General features: G+C 46.3%; 1 protein-coding gene and 1 long non-coding RNA gene across 2 annotated transcripts in view; one reads left to right on the forward strand and one right to left on the reverse strand.

Annotated features, from left to right (window-relative positions):
* Nucleotides 1-18,778, forward strand: part of COLEC12 (collectin subfamily member 12) — a gene marked incomplete at both ends in the record, with an annotated part of 170,554 nt that extends 151,776 nt beyond the window's left edge. The window contains 5 exons of the mRNA XM_079718167.1: nucleotides 7,250-7,738; nucleotides 8,687-8,823; nucleotides 10,395-10,504; nucleotides 17,688-17,833; nucleotides 18,642-18,778. Of these exons, the coding sequence (XP_079574293.1) occupies nucleotides 7,250-7,738; nucleotides 8,687-8,823; nucleotides 10,395-10,504; nucleotides 17,688-17,833; nucleotides 18,642-18,778 (1,019 nt within the window). The remainder of the gene's footprint in view (nucleotides 1-7,249; nucleotides 7,739-8,686; nucleotides 8,824-10,394; nucleotides 10,505-17,687; nucleotides 17,834-18,641) is intronic.
* On the reverse strand, nucleotides 11,668-14,813 carry LOC307062012. Its single transcript, XR_013811205.1, has 4 exons — nucleotides 14,795-14,813; nucleotides 14,345-14,499; nucleotides 12,970-13,055; nucleotides 11,668-11,997 (listed from the first exon to the last, which is right to left on the reverse strand). It is a non-coding gene; the product is annotated as an uncharacterized lncRNA (long non-coding RNA).
* Nucleotides 18,779-19,020: the final 242 nt, after the last annotated feature.

Genomic DNA, 19,020 nt, shown 5'->3' on the forward strand with positions numbered 1-19,020 from the left:
ACCCTGATGCTTTCCAGGAAATTCTTGGTGACATGCACCAAGAACCCTAATGCTTCTGGGACATATCAGCCACAGGAGACACTTGCCTCATTAGGAAGTGAAAGCTGAAGCTGACTGATTAGATGGCACTGAAGCCAGATGGTAATGTGGAACTAGATATTAAGTCATATGTTGAATCCTGATAACAATTATCTCTACATCCATAAACCCCCAAACCTTAAGAAAGCCTTATTTTTTTTGTTACCAATAATGTAATGCTTTTTATCCTAATTAGGCACATGGAGGACTTCATACTCATAACACACACTCTTGGGTGGCAAGTTCACCTCACATCCTGAGCTATTCTCTGCAAGCCATGCAGGTGTAAGTCACATCCTCCTAGTGCAATCAGACAGTTCCCTGCACCTGCTGTTCTGAGAGAAGCATGAGGTTTAGTGGGTGAGAACAAAAGCTCTAGAGCCTGATAGCCCTGGATACGAGTACCAACTTCTTTAGCCTCTCTGTGCCTTGGTTTTCCCATCTGCATCTACCTTTTAGAGTTATAAGTACTTAATGAGATAATGTAAATAAAATAGTGCAGTGCCTGGCAGGGGGTTAGCTAATATTCATACCCAAGAGTGAGTTTGTTCAGTTCCTATCCAAGCCTTCCCTCCACTGGAGCCCCAGCCAGCACATCGCCGTGGAAAACAACAGCTTCATGTGCACAAGGACTATAGTTGTACCATGTGGGTCCAAAAGTACTTAACTGCTGGCTTCCTGGTGCCCAGCCCAGGAGAGGAATCACACTCGGTGCTGCCGACCCCTGGCTTTCACTCATTTTCTAATCCACTTTTTAAAAAAAATAAATTTATTTATTTTATTTTATTTATTTTTGGCTGCGTTGGGTCTTTGTTGCAGTGCGCAGGCTTTCTCTAGTTGCGGCGAGCAGGGGCTACTCTTCGTTGAGGTGTGCGGGCTTCTCACTGCGGTGGCTTCTCTTGTTGCGGAGCACAGGCTCTAGGCGCGCGGGCTTCAGTAGTTGTGGCATGTGGGCTCAGTAGTTGTGGCGCACAGGCTTAGTTGCTCCACGGCATGTGGAATCTTCCGGGACCAGGACTCGAACCCGTGTCCCCTGCATTGGCAGGCGGATTCCCAACCACTGTGCCACCAGGGAAGTCCCTAATCGACTTTTATTGAGTGTCTGCAATATGCCAGTCATGCCAGTGAGCACTTGGATAAGTTGTCTCTGTTCATTGTTACAGCTCCTTAAGGTAGGAATCGTCAGCATCCCCATTTGCAGGGAGGGGGCCTGAGGCACAGAGAGCCTGAGTAACTAATCCAAGATCAAGCAGCTAGTCAGTGGTAGGTAGTGCTAAACTCGGGTCTGTCTGGTCCCTAAACCCATGCTTCCACATGGTACCCTGCTGCCCTCGGATGATTCAGGAGAAAGATGGCATGTTTGGGGAGGTTGAATACACGAGAGTTTATCTTCAGGAGAGCTATCAGTTAAGGCTTCAGTGAGAGACTGACATTTGATCTGGACCTTGAAAGATGCACAGGAAGGCTGGACAGCACACACAGCAGGACAGGGCATGGAGCAAAGTGGATCAGGCATGAGGCCTCGATTCCTCTCATTGTCGACCCCACCCCCTCTTGATACTCTTCCCCAAACAAGACCGCTTGTCTGGGGAGCCTTGAGAGTAGGCAACTCAAAGTCATCAATGTAGACGGTGGCCAGTTGGTGAGAAACAGTGGTTTAAATATATCCTCCTCTGTGGAGAGAGAGCTTCCATGGCTTTCCAGAACCCTGACTGTCTTGAACATGAGGTCAAGAATCAAATTCTTCTTCAAAATGATTGCCAAAAAAAACTCTTAAATTTCCTTTTAATTTGTATATTCCTTTTCACCTAAGTGAAGCAGGACCACTTTTTCATATGTGGGTGTTAAATAAATGTTTGATTAATTTCATTGCATGCAAAGTAGATTTTTTTAATAATAAGAAAAATATGTCAGATTATATTACTGTTTTCTTCTGTCTTCCAACCCAACCTCTCGTGGCTCTAAAACAGTCTCTCCAAGATGTTGAATGGCAGTAAGAATTAAAGTGGTTTCTCTACTTTCTGTTAAGCACCAGCAGTTTTGTTGGAAAACAAATTGGAAAGTTATCTCTGGCATAGGACACAGGCTGGGCCCTTCTCAAGGCCTGCAGTTTGGTTGTTAAAGCAGAAATGGCACAGTGATTTAGTCTTCTGTCCTATTTGGAGCTGCTTGTTTAGGGGATTCGTGTGTTCAAGGCTCTGGGCTCTGGAGCCTGGGAACCTGGGGAGAAGGTTTTGCTGGTAGTGTAAACATGGTTGCTCCAAGTTCTCGTGTCGGTTATATACAGGCATTTCTGGAGCCTTTGGTGGCTTTATCAGCAACATGGGTATCCTGGCATTTCAGAATCCCAAGCCAGCCACCCACTTGGCCTTGAAAGCAAATCTCCAGTTTGCTCTTCTGTATGAGACATCATGTCTGCCTCACATGTAGTGTTACATTTTCTTGACTCTGAATTCAAATTGTTATCACATGAGCTCATAAATACTCCCTCATCATTTATCTCAGTGTTCTCAGTTTTAAGGCACTATGGATAGCTTATATTTTATTTCATTTTATTTTCACTTCAATAGCTGCCTAATAAAAGATTCAAGTAATACCTAAAAGCCTGGAATCACCTAGATGCCAAAAGCAATACCAACATCCCAGGTCCTAGAGGAAGATATACCCATGGCATTAATGATCAGCTTTGTAGGGTGATCCAGTGCTGACTTCTGAAATGGTTTTAGCTCTTTTTCTTAGTGATTTTTAAAAAGAAATGATTAGCAAATATCTAGGTCTTAAGGAGCAAAGTACTGTCTTAATGAGCCAAGTATATGAATGAATGAATCCCCTAGGTATGGGACACACAGAATACGTTTTCACATAGCCCAGCATCTGTAGGCAGAGTGCCAGCCTCCTGCTCTAGCTCTGCAGATGGGGCAGCTGGGGATGAAGACATGCGTTGATAATAGTATGCTTGCTAGGAGTTTATCCACAGCCATGAATATAAAACTTTATCTTAAAGAGAGAGACAGATAACCTATTTATGATGGATGTAGTGCTTCATATGAAAAATTCAGTTTTTATGCTAATCCAGCTAGGAAATCCATCACAAATAGGATTTTAGACTTTATCAAAGGCAAAATCTTGCATCTTCTCCCAGTGTCTTATTCCCTTCCTTCTCAAGATCTGGAAATTAGCATCTGTTGGTATTTTGTGTTGACTGTGGGATCCGTGTTTTTATGCTGTTCTTAAAATAAGCCACGATTCTATGTGGAGGAGATAGGGCCATTCAAGCACAACTTCGGTTCAGAGGGAAACAGCTGAATACAATAAACTACCCGACCCCAGAAAGAAATAAGATTCACGAAAAGCTGTCACCTCAGGTAAGGGAGGTCTTGGATTCATGTGAGGAGGCAAAGAGAGAGTTGTATGTCTTTGGAATTCTGTCGGAAACCAGAGGAGGGTGTTCTGGAACAAATATAAGTCCCTGTCAGAACATTCAGAACAGGGAGACAGGCCCCGGAACGGGTACTATTTCATGGCTGCAAGTGAACTCATTTCCCGTAACTTGCAAGTATAGCACCAACCCCAGACGTGATTATTGGCAAATCCACGAAGAGGATAAGGATAAAGAATTTCTAAAGCACTTGAATTTCCCAACAGACCTTCCTCATTATTTGGATTTCTTAAGGTTAAACATAGAACATAAAGAAAACAAAAGTAGCTGAGGGGAAAAAAAAAGTTACTTTTATTTTTGCCCTTATTCTAAATAAATTAGAATATTGTGTGTTCGTTTTGGCCTATTGTCAGTATTGTTCCACTAGAATCTTCCATAATGCTACATCTGTTGTGGAGGAACACACATGCCACCTTACCCACTAATAATCTGTAAGACACTATTTCTCAACTACACAAAGGAACTAAGTTATTTTTTTTATAAAAGTGAGAGCCCTCTTTGTTTTTTAAAATTTTTATTATTTTTTAAAATTTATTTTTGGCTGCATTGGGTCTTCGTTGCTGTGCGTGGGCTTTCTTTAGTTGCGGTGAGCAGGGGCTACTCTTCGTTGTGGTGCTCAGGCTTCTCATTGTGGTGGCTTTTCCTGTTGTGGAGCACGGGGTCTAGGCACGCAGGCTTCAGTAGTTGCAGTGCGTGGGCTCAGTAGTTGCGACGCATGGGCTCTAGGGTGCATGGGCTTCAGTAGTTGTGGCACGCAGGCTTCAGTAGTTGTGGTGTGCAGGCTCTAGAGCTCAGGCTCGGTAGTTGAGGCGCACAGGCTTAGTTGCTCCGCGGCATGTGGGATCTTCCCAGACCAGGGATCGAACCCGTGTCCCCTGCATTGGCAGGTGGATTCTTAACCACTGTGCCACCAGGGAAGCCTCTAAGTTATTTTTTAAAGGAGACTTATCTGGCAATGAAAACCCACCCTCCATGTCTTTACTAAATGGCTTGGCTGTTTAATAAGCCTCATCAAGTTAAACAGAAAAAAAAATCAGATTGTGGGTAAAAGACCACTAGATCAATTCTGAAGTGTGAGTAGAGTCAGGAAAGACATCTCCCCATGGTGATTCCATACTGGCAGCCAGGGTCAACCTGATATGTAGATTGAGTGGAGCTGTACTTCTTGGAATGAGGTGAGGGACACCAGGCAGGACACCGTTCCCCCAATATCTCTCCCTTCTGATCTCTGCTGGGGCCCATAATGTTGGCATTAGTGCACTGGGCTTTTTGACCTGTGATGCACATTGATTTGATAAACACTTGCTGGATAATGACTATGGCCTATAATCTAGCTGCTAGATGGGGAAGGATCCTCAAAGAACAAACAAGGACTAAAAAATCATAGAAAGAGGAAAAACTTCCATCTGGAGTGACCTGGGAGGATTACATGGTGGGTGAACAGGAATTCTCCAGATGGATATGGGCAGAGAAAATTCTAAGAGAAGAAATTTGCATAAGTGCAGGGGAGGATGGAATAAACACATGTGAGACCAGGTCATGAAAGCCTTGACATCAGGTGATCAAGAAGGGGCTGAATATTCTGGAGCAGGTGGAGACCAGAGTTATGTATAAAGAAGGCGAAAGATGCAGAGTGGGATGAATGGAGAGGAATCAGAGGTAGGAAGAGCAGTTAAGAGGTAACTGTGGGGCTTCCCTGGTGGCGCAGTGGTTGAGAGTCCGCCTGCCGATGCAGGGGACACGGGTTCGTGCCCCGGTCCGGGAAGATCCCACATGCCGCGGAGCGGCTGGGCCCGTGAGCCATGGCCGCTGAGCCTGCACGTCCAGAGCCTGTGCTCCGCAACGGGAGAGGCCACAACAGTGAGAGGCCCGCGTACCGCAAAAAAAAAAAAAAAAAGAGGTAACTGTGAAAATCTACCAGAAAGACAGAGAGGGGCAGGAGGGAGAGAGGAAGAGAGAGAACACTCACACTAGGATGGTGATGAGATGGTTGTGATGATGCAGTGGGATAAGGGATGGCGGGAGGAGGACGTGAACAGCAGAGATGACAAGGTCAGTGTAGACACACCAGGTTGCGGGTGCTGGCGGGACATCCCAGAGAAGATGGACCATCCGACTATGAGATGGAGATAAGAAGGACCCAGAGCCCAGGGGAGCTGATGGTAGAGAGGAGTCAACAGGAGCGGGTGGACAGGAATCAATGAAATGGGTTCAGGGAGAGGGTGCTTCATCCCAAAGCCTCCCACTTATGGGGTAGATGACCCTAGAAAGAATGCATTGAAGCCAGTGCTAGCCATTGGCATAAACCCACTTACAGCTCCGTAGAGGGTCCTGTCAGTAAGTCCAGGGGCAGCGTCATGGGTAGCCTCAAGTAAGGAAAGCTGAGTCCAGGACCTAGGCTCCTGCTAAGGGACGGCAGAGATGGCAGGCTGGACTTGGCTATGGATGGTATGTGGGCTTAGTGATGTCCATTAAGGCCTGGGATGGGAGGGTGCAGAGATTCCCCCTACTGAGGTGGGAAAGGCTGCTTCACGGTTCCATCCCGACCAGCCAGTGGGGTGTGCTGGTGCAGGGGAACAGGAAAAACTGTGGGAGTGCAGAGTCCCACCAACCCTGCCTTTCCCCCACACCTCCGCCCTTCCAGCCTCAAAGGCTCTCTGCTTCTGTCCAAAGAATGGGTGTGAAGCTCTTACACTTATTCACGAAGAATAGTGAGATCTCAGACTCTAAGATTCCAGGCAGCAGAATATTTGAGCACAGTGCCCTCCATGATGCATCCATTTCAACACGAGAAGCCCTGAATTCCTGTCCCAGCTCTTCTCCCAGGTGGTGACTGTCCGTGTCTTACTCCCCTGGGTAGATCTGTCCTGAGTCACTAAGCAACCTTGAACAAAGAGCTTGGTGTCTGTGGCCCTGCATGTCTTCAGATGTGCTGTGGGAATTCTATGTCATAGACGAAGGTCAGGTGACATAATGTATGTGAAAGTACCTCACACTGTCATTTTCTATACAAATCCTTGTTGTGATGTATTTGTGTGACATCCCTGTTACCTTACCTACCCCTGAGAACTCAGAAAACAAAACAATCCCATGTTATGTGAACTTCCTTTTGGAACAAGAAGGGATGAACAGGTATTTGCCTTCTTCTCCCAACCATTTTTAGGGGCAACTGCTTTTTCCTCCTTTGGTGGAAAATGGTGTCTTTTTTTCTCCCTTGCCAATTAGATGGTCCATCTCTTTTTCCCTCTAGTCCACCTTCCCTATTTGCATCATTAGACTCTCTGGAAAACATGAAACTGATCCTCCTCAGCTCTGGCCCCGAGAGCACTTCTCATGGAGACCGCCCGTCCCTGCACGCTGGTCCAGGGTGAGGCTCAGCCCTAAGGAGAGCAGTGTGCCCGCAGCACCGCTGAAGGGGACCGGAGCACCGGTGAAGGAGCAGAGAGGAGAGGCCGGGGCTGGTGTGGTGCAGGAATTACAGGATAAGGGCCCTGAACACTCGATGGCATCTTTTTGCTCTAATTCAACCCCTTCTCCCCCACCTTACATGGTGCTTGTCATATAACAGGTAGTTCATAGATATTCATCATATCAGTGGAAAGAGGAGGAAATAAGAGGGAGGGCATCCCGCTCTCAACCCGCACAGCCTTCCTGCTGGTGACAAAATGGTCCCAGATGACCAGAGGCGTCGTGGATTTCACATTTATGCCTTTTGTCTTTTTTTTGTTTTAGGTCCTCCTGGTCCCAGGGGTCCGAAAGGTGACAGAGGACAGCAGGGACCCCCGGGTCCCACTGGCAACAAGGGACAGAAAGGAGAGAAGGGGGAGCCTGGCCCTCCCGGCCAGGCCGGTGAGAGGGGCCCGATCGGGCCGGTCGGCCCCCCTGGAGAGCGTGGCGGCAAAGGCTCCAAAGGCCTGCAGGGCCCCAAAGGCTCCCGTGGGTCCCCCGGGAAGCCTGGCCCTCAGGGCCCCAGTGGGGACCCAGGCCCCCCCGGCCCACCAGGCAAGGATGGACTCCCGGGCCCCCAGGGCCCCCCCGGCTTCCAGGGACTGCAGGGCACCGTGGGGGAGCCTGGGGTGCCCGGGCCGAGGGGTCTGCCGGGCTTGCCTGGGGTGCCGGGCATGCCGGGTCCCAAGGGCCCCCCCGGTCCCCCAGGCCCATCAGGGGCGGCGGTGCCCCTGGCCCTGCAGAGCGAGCCAACCACAGCACCCGAGGCCAACGGTGAGTCTGAGCCCCTTGTACCCGGGATGGGTGCCCTTCCCATGTGCGCCCCCCACACTGCGTTTTATTGGCAGTGAAGGCACCAAACAGGGTGGCCTCCGCCCCCGCTGCTCCCACGGCCCCGTGCCAGGCGGTGGCGCTCAGGCACTTGTGTGTGTTTCTCTCTAAACAGCACCAGGCCCTTCAGCACTTGTTTATAATTAGCTGAGTCAGGTCCTCGGGGACAAACTGGTCCCAAACATTTCCTTCAGGAAAGTCGGAGGCTGGCCACCCCGGACCCGTCCCTGTCCTCATTTTATGCCCTTCACCTGGGGATGGATGACCCGTGGTTAACGTGCAGATGGAACTTTCTGTTCCTGAAGCCAGATCGTATTTCTTTTTGAGAAGATGTTATGGTGCCTTCTCGTCCTTTGATAGTGAAACCTTTGGTCAAACCCTGAGTGTTGGGTCTGCAACCAAGCCTGTGTTTCTCTCCTTTGACCCACACCCGATTCCACTTGGTTTCCTTCAGTCCAGCTCAGTCATGTTTGTTCCGTGAGCCTAGTTCCAGTTCTGGGCTCTCTCAGCCACTTGTTTACAGGTTCCACGTGATTCCAGACTGACGTTGAACATCTGTGCCTGTGCTGCTTTTTGTTCCTGTGTCTGTTATTTCTGTCATTGTAAAGACGAATCCAGACACAGAGGAACAAAGGCTCAGGGTAGATATTTTCCAGATTATGTAGTTTTAACGACTGTGTATTCTGCAGGCCACTTTCCTGGACTAGTCTTTGCTCCCAGCATGTCCCCAAACGTCAGTCACTGGCTTGGCACACAGACGTGGGGAAGCAGGGCCATAGCTGTGCCTCTTAAACACAGCTGAGGAAAGGCATAGTGCTTTCTGTGTGTGTGTGTGTGTGTGTGTGTGTGTGTGTGTGTGTGAATCAATACTTTTAAACTTTGCACTCCTAGGCTGCCCGCCTCACTGGAAGAACTTCACAGACAAATGCTACTATTTTTCGGTTGAAAAAGAAATTTTTGAGGACGCAAAACTTTTCTGTGAAGACAAGTCTTCACATCTCATTTTCATAAACACAAGAGAGGAACAGGTATGTCTGCAGCATACTTATAGTTGGGGAAAACTGTAATTTAAAGATCGTGACATCTGGAAAGTACATGCTTACTGAGGATTCAAAGATATCAAGAATTCATAGTCACATAAACACAGAAGGCTGCATTAGGGAGATTTGGGCTATTTATCCAGTGACAAGAAGCATTCATGGCATGGGAATTAGGTCCTTATGCTTCCACCTGGAAGGTCTTGCTTTATCAAGCCTGGAGGTGTGTGGCTTTTCCTGGTGGCCATTGAAAGAGCCGTAAGCCTGGCAGGCCAGCACCAGGCCCCTGTGGAGAGAGAGGCAGAGAGGCCTAAGCACCGTAGGGGTGGGGAGGGATGCAAGGGACCAGACATGTGGCCTCGGCACAGTCAGGAAGAGCAGAGGAGGCCCTAGGGCAGAGCCCACACATGATAACAATGGTGACCACTCACTAGGCCGCTACTGTGTGCCAGGCACTGTATGAGGCATTTTCTCTTATAAACCTCACCACATCCCTAGAGCTTATGTGTAATGTTACCCCCATCTAACAGATAAGAAAACTGAGGCCCCGCAAAGTTTAAATGATTAATACATGATGAGACAAGTAAATGCAGAGCTGAGATTGAAACTGAGGCCCAACTAGCAACAATACCAATGCTCTTTCTTTAATGCCACACTGTTCCAGTGGCCTCCTTCCTTTTCCTTAAGTGTCTCTGGCAGACATGACCCTGAAAACAGATGCTTCTGCAGTAATTGACTGGGAATGAGCATCCATAAGACGGTAGTCAGGTACCTGGGCTTCAGAACATACAGACCTGGGCCTGATCCCAGCTCAGCCACTTGTCATCTGTCTTAGGTTGGTGGTTGTAATGGCTCAAAGACACATTGTATGTGACACACTGGACATGGGACCTGGCCCAGAGGAAGCGCTCAATATTGCCGTGGCTGTTACTGTTATTAGAACATGGGAGGGAGGGGTGGTGGAAGGGGGTGGAGCCTGGTGGGATTCATTGAGTGGTCTGGATACTTTAGGGGAGAAAGAGCATCACTTAAATATTGTTTATAAACTTATAAGAGGAGGGCTTCCCTGGTGGCGCAGTGGTTGGGAGTCCGCCTGCCGATGCAGGGGACGCGGGTTCGTGCCCCGGTCCGGGAGGATCCCACGTGCCGCGGAGCGGCTGGGCCTGTGAGCCATGGCCGCTGGGCCTGCGCGTCCGGAGCCTGTGCTCCGCAGTGGGAGAGGCCGCAGCAGTGAGAGGCCCGCGTACCACAAAAAAAATAAATAAATAAAAATAAAAAATAAACTTATAAGAGGAAAAAAACGTCAAAGCCCCCAAAACAGTGCAAAACAAGTGCAATAAAAAGAGGGCAGCAAAAGCAGTGCACAAGTTCTGGCAAACATCTTTTTTTTTTTTTTTTTTTTTTGAGACAGCTTTATCTTATTCAAATCTCATTATGCTTCTCTGTTAAAGTCTGATGAACATCCTCTTATAAAGTGTCGTTCTTTTCTAAACATTGAGGGGAAAGGCCCCCAAACATCTGTTCAAGAAATAGTAATGTACCATTTCTGATTTATTTTTCAGCAATGGATCAAAAAGCAGATGGTAGGGAGAGAGAACTACTGGATCGGCCTCACAGACTCAGAGCAGGAAAACGAGTGGAAGTGGCTGGATGGGACATCTCTAGAGTATAAGTGAGTCTCAGAAACTTCCAGATTGCTGGTCAGGCTCTCACTGGTCTATGTTTTCACCTCTTGCCAGACTGACTTCCTACAGTTTCTTCCTGAACGACCTTGTGTCCTACACGTTCCTCAAACTGAGGCTCCAGGTACCAGCTGCATGTTTATTTCCATGTAGGGAAATTATGGTTGAGAATCAATATGCTGTAAAAATAGGGGTTTTCTTTTTTCTTTTCATGGAGTGAATTTTTTTTCATTTCTACAAAAACAAACAAAAAAAACAAACAAAATAAACCACCAGAGACTCATAAAACCACCCAGGATGGCACTTGTGGCCGAGCGTGCTCTTTAAATGCTGCCATGAAGGCCAAAGAAGCCCCAGGCTCCCCATCATGGTCCGAGCTCACCAGCCATGTTTCTGAGAGCCAGCACAGCAGAGATATGCTTCAGGAGAGTCAAAACAGTTGTGAGAGTTGTCACCTAAAATCGGACCAGTGGGAGGGGGGGACGGGAGGCAGAGACTACTAAGGGAAAGAGAAATTTGTGCCTGACAGTCTAGAGTGCCAGGATCATTTTTTTTTAAAGCAAGTCAGTGGGGAGCTGGAAAAAAAAAAAAAAAACCTCAGCCCCCTCCACTTTTCTCACAACCATAAATACAAAAAAGGTCTGGGTTAGACTCACTAAGAAGTTCAATCTGAAGCCCTCCTCTAAGCAAGAACTGGATTGGCCCACATGGAATGGATTGAGAGGGAACAGAACAGTACGGCCTATGCCAGCTCTCCCAAGGTGGAAGTTTCCTCGTCTCTCCCAGGCTCCAGCAGGAATTATGTGATTTGGGAGGAGAGCGCCAGAATTGGTACCTGGGACCTGAGAAGGCTCACATCCCCAGACACCTTCCTGGGAGCTCTGTTCCCAGCCACAGCCCAGACTGTGCTTCTAGTTTTCCACCCAAAGGAATACATAGACATGTAAAAAACCCCAGGATCACATTTTTTTTTTTTTTTAACATCTTTACTGGAGTATAATTGCTTTACAGTGGTGTGTTAGTTTCTGCTCTATAACAAAGTGAATCAGCTATACATATACATACATCCCCATATCTCCTCCCCCTTGTGTCTCCCTCCCACCCTCCCTATCCCACCCCTCTAGGTGGTCACCAAGCACCGAGCTGATCTCCCTGTGCTATGTGGCTGCTTCCCAGTAGCTATCTGTTTTACATTTGGTAGTGTATATATGTCCATGCCACTCTCTCACTTTGTCCCCGGGATCACATTTTAAAAGCATAATAAATTAGGCAGACATATTATGAGGCCTCAATAGCCAAAGGCTAGTTTAACTTAACATATAATAATAAACACAGTACAAACTAGAAAAAGAGCTAGTGTAGTGAGGGGAGAGAGTGCCTGCTCTAGAGTCAATAAAGTCGGGGTTCCAGGTCCGGACACAGCACTCAACAGCTCGTGACCTTGTGCAAGTTACTCAACTGTGAGGAATCTCCATGCCCTCATCTAGAAATGAAGATTCCAGAAGGACTGATGTCAGTATTGTGAAATTAAATGAGATAATATACATCAAGCATTGAGGACATTGAGCCCATGGGAAATGCTCAAGAATTATTACTCCTATTGTCATCACTGTCTTTTTCATACTAGTCACTAATTGTAGGATAACACTTCCTAGCAGTTACGGATTATACCATGTCCTGAAGGAGATGCCACACACACTCACGACAGGTTTGTCAAGACAAGAAGAATGTTCCCTGCGGTGGCCTGGGGATGGGGCTCTAGGCTCTCAGGGGTCTCCCAACACTATACAGCTCCCCAAGTACCTCTCCATCTACTCAGACTCACCTGTACCCTCCTCCTCCTTGCTTCTGTGGCCTCCAAGCCTGGTCCATCCACTTCCCTTTCCCCTGCCACCCACAGTGGTTTCTGGACCTGGCACCTCCCCGTACTTTGTCCAGGCTACAGAAGAAGTCAGTCTCCCTACTTTACTCTTATCCTTTCTCTCCAACACGCACACACACACCCCTTGTGAAATTATTTCAGGCTGCTGAGAGGACTGTTAAAGAGGAAACAGACAAGGGATAAAAGGTTCTCTCCTCTGCCTCTTGCCCCCCACTCCATTTTTATACTGAGAGCTGGTTGAGAAAGACAGTGCTGGAATAAACAGACAAAAAGCAACGGTGATGTGGATTGGATGCCAGAAGCTTAGGGCACACGTGGACTTGGACGAAGGTTTATTTCCCATGAAACATACGACCTGACTCACTAAATCTTATGACGATTAGGGAAAAGGATGGCATGAGAAGCAATCTGTGATGTCTCAGGATGGTCCCCAGGACAGGTTTCCAAATGATTTGGGTCCAGACGCCAATACAATTCCAAGAGAAAGACTGGAGGGCTGACTCGTGTTGCCAAGATTTTAGTTGCCCAACTAAGGACATGGGTTTAAAAAATCACCTATCAACGGGGACTTACCTGGCGGTCCAGTGGTTAAGACTCCACACTTCCAATGCAGGGAGGCACGGCTTCGATCCCTGGTCAGGGAACTAGGATCCCACGTGCTACACAGCACAGGCAAAAAAAAAAAAAAAAAAAATCACCTATCAACAAATCTCAGCACGAAAACAACAAAAATAAAACCAAGAAAAGACAGTTGGCCACCACACATACACACAGAGTTGTCCTCATTTTTCTCTTTTCACCACAGACCTGTGAGACCTTCATTCTTGCCCAGCACCAGTCCTCTGACTGGACATTGGGATCCACTGGCCCACAGTCCCATGATAACATTCAGTGAATTATCCTGGAGTGTCCACCATGACCCAGCCTCTGTGCTGGTTTGGAGGATCTTTTCTGGAGTTTGGGGCACAATACGAGTGAGAGGTACTGTTCTTCTACTCATGTAAAAACAGTCTGATTTCTAGGACCCTGTCACAATCAAGAAGACAGACACTCTGACCCTAAATGTGGATACGGTGAAGAGCAGGGCTTCAAAGGAGGTTTCAATGCTCTCCTCTCAGTAATTAATAGAACAAGTATTGAAGAGATAGAAAAACCAAGAGGGATATAGCAGACACTATCAACTAACTTGACTTCATTGATATTTATGGGACTTTTCACCCAACAACTAAAAATACACATTCTTTTCAAGTGCATATGGTATGTTCACCAAGATCAACTATGGGCTGGGTCATCAAACAAGTCTCCATAAATTTAAAAGCGCTGGAATTATGTAGTGTATGTTCTCTCACCAAAACAAAATTGAATTAGAAATCAATAACAAAAAGATATCTGTAAAATCACCAAATATTTGGAAATTAAAGACACACTTCTAAATAACCCATGGGGCAAAGGAGAAATCACAAAGGAAATTTGCAAATGTTTCAAAGACAATGAAAACATAACATATCAAAATCTGTGAGATGCAGCTAAAACAGTATATAGAGGGGCATTTATAGATTTACAATGCTTATATTAGAAAAATATTTTAAAGTTGAAAATTAATGACCTAAGCTTCTACTTTATGAGGGTAGAAGAAGAAATGCAAATTAATCCCAAAGCAAGCAAAAGGAAGGAAATAATAACGACTGGAAAGCCATGAAATAGAAAACAGACAAACCAGGGAGAAGACCAGTGAAATCAGGAGCATGTCAAAGCTGGTCTTTCTACTCTTGATGGAATAAATGCCAGTGTGTCATTTAGCAAAGGTCATCACTGTCAATGGAGACTGCCTGGTAGGCACGGGGCAGTCAAACACACATGGGATGGAGACTCTGCCCACTTGCTCAGAGCAGAACTGTAAGGGAGCCTTGGAAGGCCTTTCCTGCCCACCCTGCTTGCAGTTGCCCACCTTAGATCACCAGAGATGTGCTGTGCTTCCTGAGAGTCTCCCAAAACACACTGGAAGCTCCTCTCTTCCTCTTGTCCATTTCTTGGTCCCCTGCACAGGATGTCATTTAACGGGAGTATGCTGTCAAGTTACAAGTAACAGCTTTCATCTCTGCACTGCAAAGACAAAACATGGGTTGCCCTTCTGTATTTATATAAAAATGTGTATATAAATACTACATTTTTAGAATATAGAACCGTAGAATGGTAAGGACCAGAAGGGAACCTTTGGCATCATCTACTTCAATACTCACTCACTCTGGTCATGCCTCATGTTTCTATCAGTGGCACTGGCTTTGGCCACTAGAGAGAAATCTTCCACTGTTCAGACCTCTATAGCGGGAGAAAATTCTACAGCAAAGAAACACTTCTCAATACTAAGATTTTTCCTGTTTTGAGGCCAGGCTCTTACCAGCAGAAGTTTCTTAGCCACGAAGCCTCAGTCAATCTTGTGGTTGATGAGAAATACTAAGTTGTGAGGTTGGAAGGGGCTGTTCCCAAAATTGAGAGTCTGTGCTCTACCTCCATAAGTATAAACCCAGAATCCTGGGGGGTGCTTCACACCCACTGGCTGAGGTGCTTGCAATGATTCCAGCTCCCTGGAAGAGGGAGTCCAGATGCTTCCATGGTCCCCAGTGTACTCAGAATATGGTGTCCAAGTACATACACACGTTGCTACCCAACCACTTCTGTGACGTGTATGTTATAATGTGGCATTCAAGGATCTGGCGCCCAGGTTACAGCCATTCTTCTTTCCAGAATCTACCTATGAATGAGGTTTAGGCAATATTTAAGCTGAAATTCTCCAAAATATATACATTCTATTTATCTGACACATTCTGCTCTATTACAAGCATGCAGACTGGGGGTATTTGCCACAAATCATTCCATGTGATTTTAGCTTTTCCAAAGAGATGCTGTGAGACTTAGTCTTTGAGACAAATTGCTCCTGCGGCCTGGCTTCAGGATACTCCACCGCACATCCATGCTGGTCCCACTGGAGTCACTCCACTCACAGCCGCCTTCTACCTTTAGTCCTGAAGGATTGCTTTAAGCACTGCATGTGAAGAATTCCAGTGACCTGGAAAAAATGAATGGAGAACGGTGATAAAGACAATCTCCTTTCTTATCAAGCAGTTCTCTTTTTGTCTCATCTATAAATCCCTTTTATCTACTCAAAAGGGCAAGGAAATGCAAGGGGAAAATATTAAACAGATCTTCTATCAGAATTCCTATTTATGCGATTTCCCAACTAACTGGGAGATAAAGAATACTAAATGTCCTGTCAGTATGCATCAAGAATCACAATCTCAAATCTGATAAACAAAATTGGAATGGAACCCCCTCGTATAACTACAGAAATGAACAAAGTGTACACCGACAACATCAAACTGCCCAGGCATTGTTGACATTTCCGGGAGGGTCCTGCAAGGTGGAAACACACACAAAAAAGCTTGCCTGAAAGTTTCCTTCCAACTTCATCTCTTTCTGGCATCACTGTGACAGTCTGAGAGTCTTACTTCATTTGTTTCTTGCCTGTGATATAAGTTCTGAGAGGGCTGGGACTCTATTCTCCACAGTGCCGTGTTGCCATCAGCTAGCATTCTTTATCCCTGGCACATAGTTGGTGCTCTGTGAATATCTGTCGAATGAATGAGTTAACAAATGACTATTTCTGACTTCCACCTGAGTATTGTCCCGCATTTACTCTCATCAGTTGATGGTTTCATCTAAATTATCTCTTCATCACTAGATTTATTTAAGTGAGGTCACTTCATTTTATAAAATATCCCAGGGCCTCCCTGGTGGCGCAGTGGTTGAGAGTCCGCCTGCCGATGCAGGGGATGCGGGTTCGTGCCCCGGTCTGGGAGGATCCCATGTGCCGCGGAGCGGCTGGGCCCGTGAGCCATGGCTGCTGGGCCTGCGCGTCCGGAGCCTGTGCTCCGCAACGGGAGAGGCCACAGCAGTGAGAGGCCCGTGTACCACAAAATAAATAAATAAATAAATAAATAAATAAAATATCCCAAAATATACAGTTGGTTTGGGGGAGTCCACGCTACCTTGTTACACCCTTTAACTGTAAATTTCAACTCTCCTTTCCCATTGCCCTGATTTTTGCTGGTCTTGTCGTCAAAAGAAGTAGGGCAACTTGGGCTCTGTCCCCAGGTGACCCTGGTAAGAGCCTGGCCTCAGAAAAGGAAAATCTTAGTAGTGAGAAGTGTTTCTTTGCTGTAGAACTTTCTCCTGCTATCAGGGTCTGTACAGTGGAAGATTTCTCTCTAGCAGCCAAAGCCGCAGCCACTCTGATACGAACATGAAGCATGGACCAAAGTGAGTTATTATTAGATGATGCTGGTTGGGTAATGAGTCATCGTTTATGGGAAGCACTTCCTACTGCAGATGTTTTTTCGGACCCTCTGCACGAGGCAAGCTTGTCCTCTTAGGAGGTAACCACAAGCTTCTGTGCAAAGACCTGGTTCTCAGAGAAAACGTAGTCTTCCAAGTTTTGAGTCTTGGAAGCACATCTAATTGACTGCTTGGAAATAGAGTCAGGAACAGCAAACGTTGGCAAATGGGTGCTTTGAGCAGCAGCATGCAAGTTAAGCCCCAAATGAGCTCATCCTAAAGAAAACTTGTCTCTCTCCCAAAAAAGGCAGTGAGATGTATAAGTCATTTTCAGTAAGAATAAATTACTATTTCTTTCTATAGCAATTAACTATCTACAACTTAGCCAGAAAACCATAACCAAGTGTTTAATTGTAGGTTCTTGTAAGTGTATATCAAGGGTCTTTCACTCTCTCTGCCTGACTCTGACTTGTTAGAGATAAGATAGCAGAACGTACGAGGATCCCTCTGGGTTCTTCCAAGAATGTGTGTGTGTGTGTGTGTGTGTGCGTGTGCGTGTGCGTGTGCGTGTGCGGTCCTCAGAATGCATATACATTCACACACAGATATACACCCACATGCCCAGCAGTCAGCATTCCAGTGCACGTTAGAAAGCTGTCATTCATCTAACTGTGCTGGAGACAGATTTACTCTCTCAGCAATGTGATGAAGCAGCTCAGTGAGCTGATTGCACTGTGGCAATGATAACAAGGCTGCAGGGAGATGCTGCATAACACAGTGCTCTGCAAAACAGCTGCTTATTCTGAATCAGAGTGTGCACAGCTTTTTAAACAGTGCATTTTCATTCCTGGACAAATGACAGGCCTGGGTTTTGTTTTTTACTTTTCTCTGCTGCTCTTGGGTAAAGAAAACTTCTCTGTGACTTTGCAAATAATACTTGATTTCTGTTTTCTTAAAAGAAATTGGAAAGCTGGACAGCCAGATGACTGGGGTCATGGCCATGGGCCTGGAGAAGACTGTGCTGGGCTGATTTATGCTGGGCAGTGGAACGACTTCCAATGTGTGGACCTCAATAACTTCATTTGCGAAAAAGACAGGGAGACAGGTAAGCAGCAGAGGGGATTAAAGAGAGAGCCTCTGAGCTTATATCTTATTAAAGGGCAAGAGGTGATGAGTATAAGGGATCTGAATGTAGGCTCGGTAATCGGGTTCCAGTCCTGGTTCTGCCATTTACTAGCTGGGCAAGCTATTAACCTCAGGGAAATAATAGTATCTTCTTAATGGGGTTGTTGTGAGGACTTAAATAAGTTAATAAATGTGCCTAATGTAGAGGAAGTACTCAATAAATATTAGACTAAAAGGCCTAGGTCATTACCTTATAATATTGTCAGTCAATTGTTATTTAACATATGGCACCAGTGTTAAGTCTTTTTCATAGAGTTCCATGTACGGATAATTCAGGTGGCCAAGCATTCAATTCCACATGTATTTATTGAGCATTTACTATGGGCCAGATGCTGTGCTAGATAATGTAGGGATATAGTTTCTCCGCCTCATTATAAGCTCATAAGCCTAAGAGGCATTTGGAGATTCTTTTTTTCATTTCAAAAGGTACTTATGTAAAGCTTCGTTAAATACATGACCCTCTTCAGGACACAGCATCTTAGTTTTCTTCATCAGAACTAGATTTGAAAGTTTGTGGTGGGGGAAGGAGGAAATGGGGGTGAATGGTAATAGGTATGGGTTTCTTTTAGGGATGATGAACATGTTCTAAAATATTAGATAGCTCTAAACTATACAATCTTGTGAATATTATGTAATTCTATCTCATAAAGTCTTTATTTTGAAAGTTGGTGGGAGACCTTGAAGGGCAGGCACTAATCTTTGTGCTCTCCCTCTGCTGTGCTCCACAGCACCAGTATCACCCCAAGGGGAGCTTTTACACACGTCTGATGCCCAGTTTTTTGCAGCTGCCACCCAGGGAACACCCCTTGATCTCCTGGCCCTAGTGGCCAGTGAGCTTGCATTCCTGGGTCCCATGAGACTATAACAAACAAATCATTCTTGGCCAGCTGCTATCCCCAGGGGACTGTGCAGAGAGCAAACTGAATCATACCCCCAGTATTTCTGTGAAAGAGGCCTATTTGCTTGTCTTGGAGCTTCAGCAAGAGGGGTAGGCTTCTGGTTTGGCTCATCTAGGGACCTACTGAGGTGCCCTCCAGGGACAAAGGCTGGTGGATGCCATCTTTGTGACCTCCCTCTGCCTCATGACAGGGTGCAGGTAGCTCCCAG

Source organism: Hyperoodon ampullatus (assembly GCF_949752795.1).
Source record: "Hyperoodon ampullatus genome assembly, chromosome: 13".
In the NCBI taxonomy this organism is placed as follows: domain Eukaryota; kingdom Metazoa; phylum Chordata; class Mammalia; order Artiodactyla; family Ziphiidae; genus Hyperoodon; species Hyperoodon ampullatus.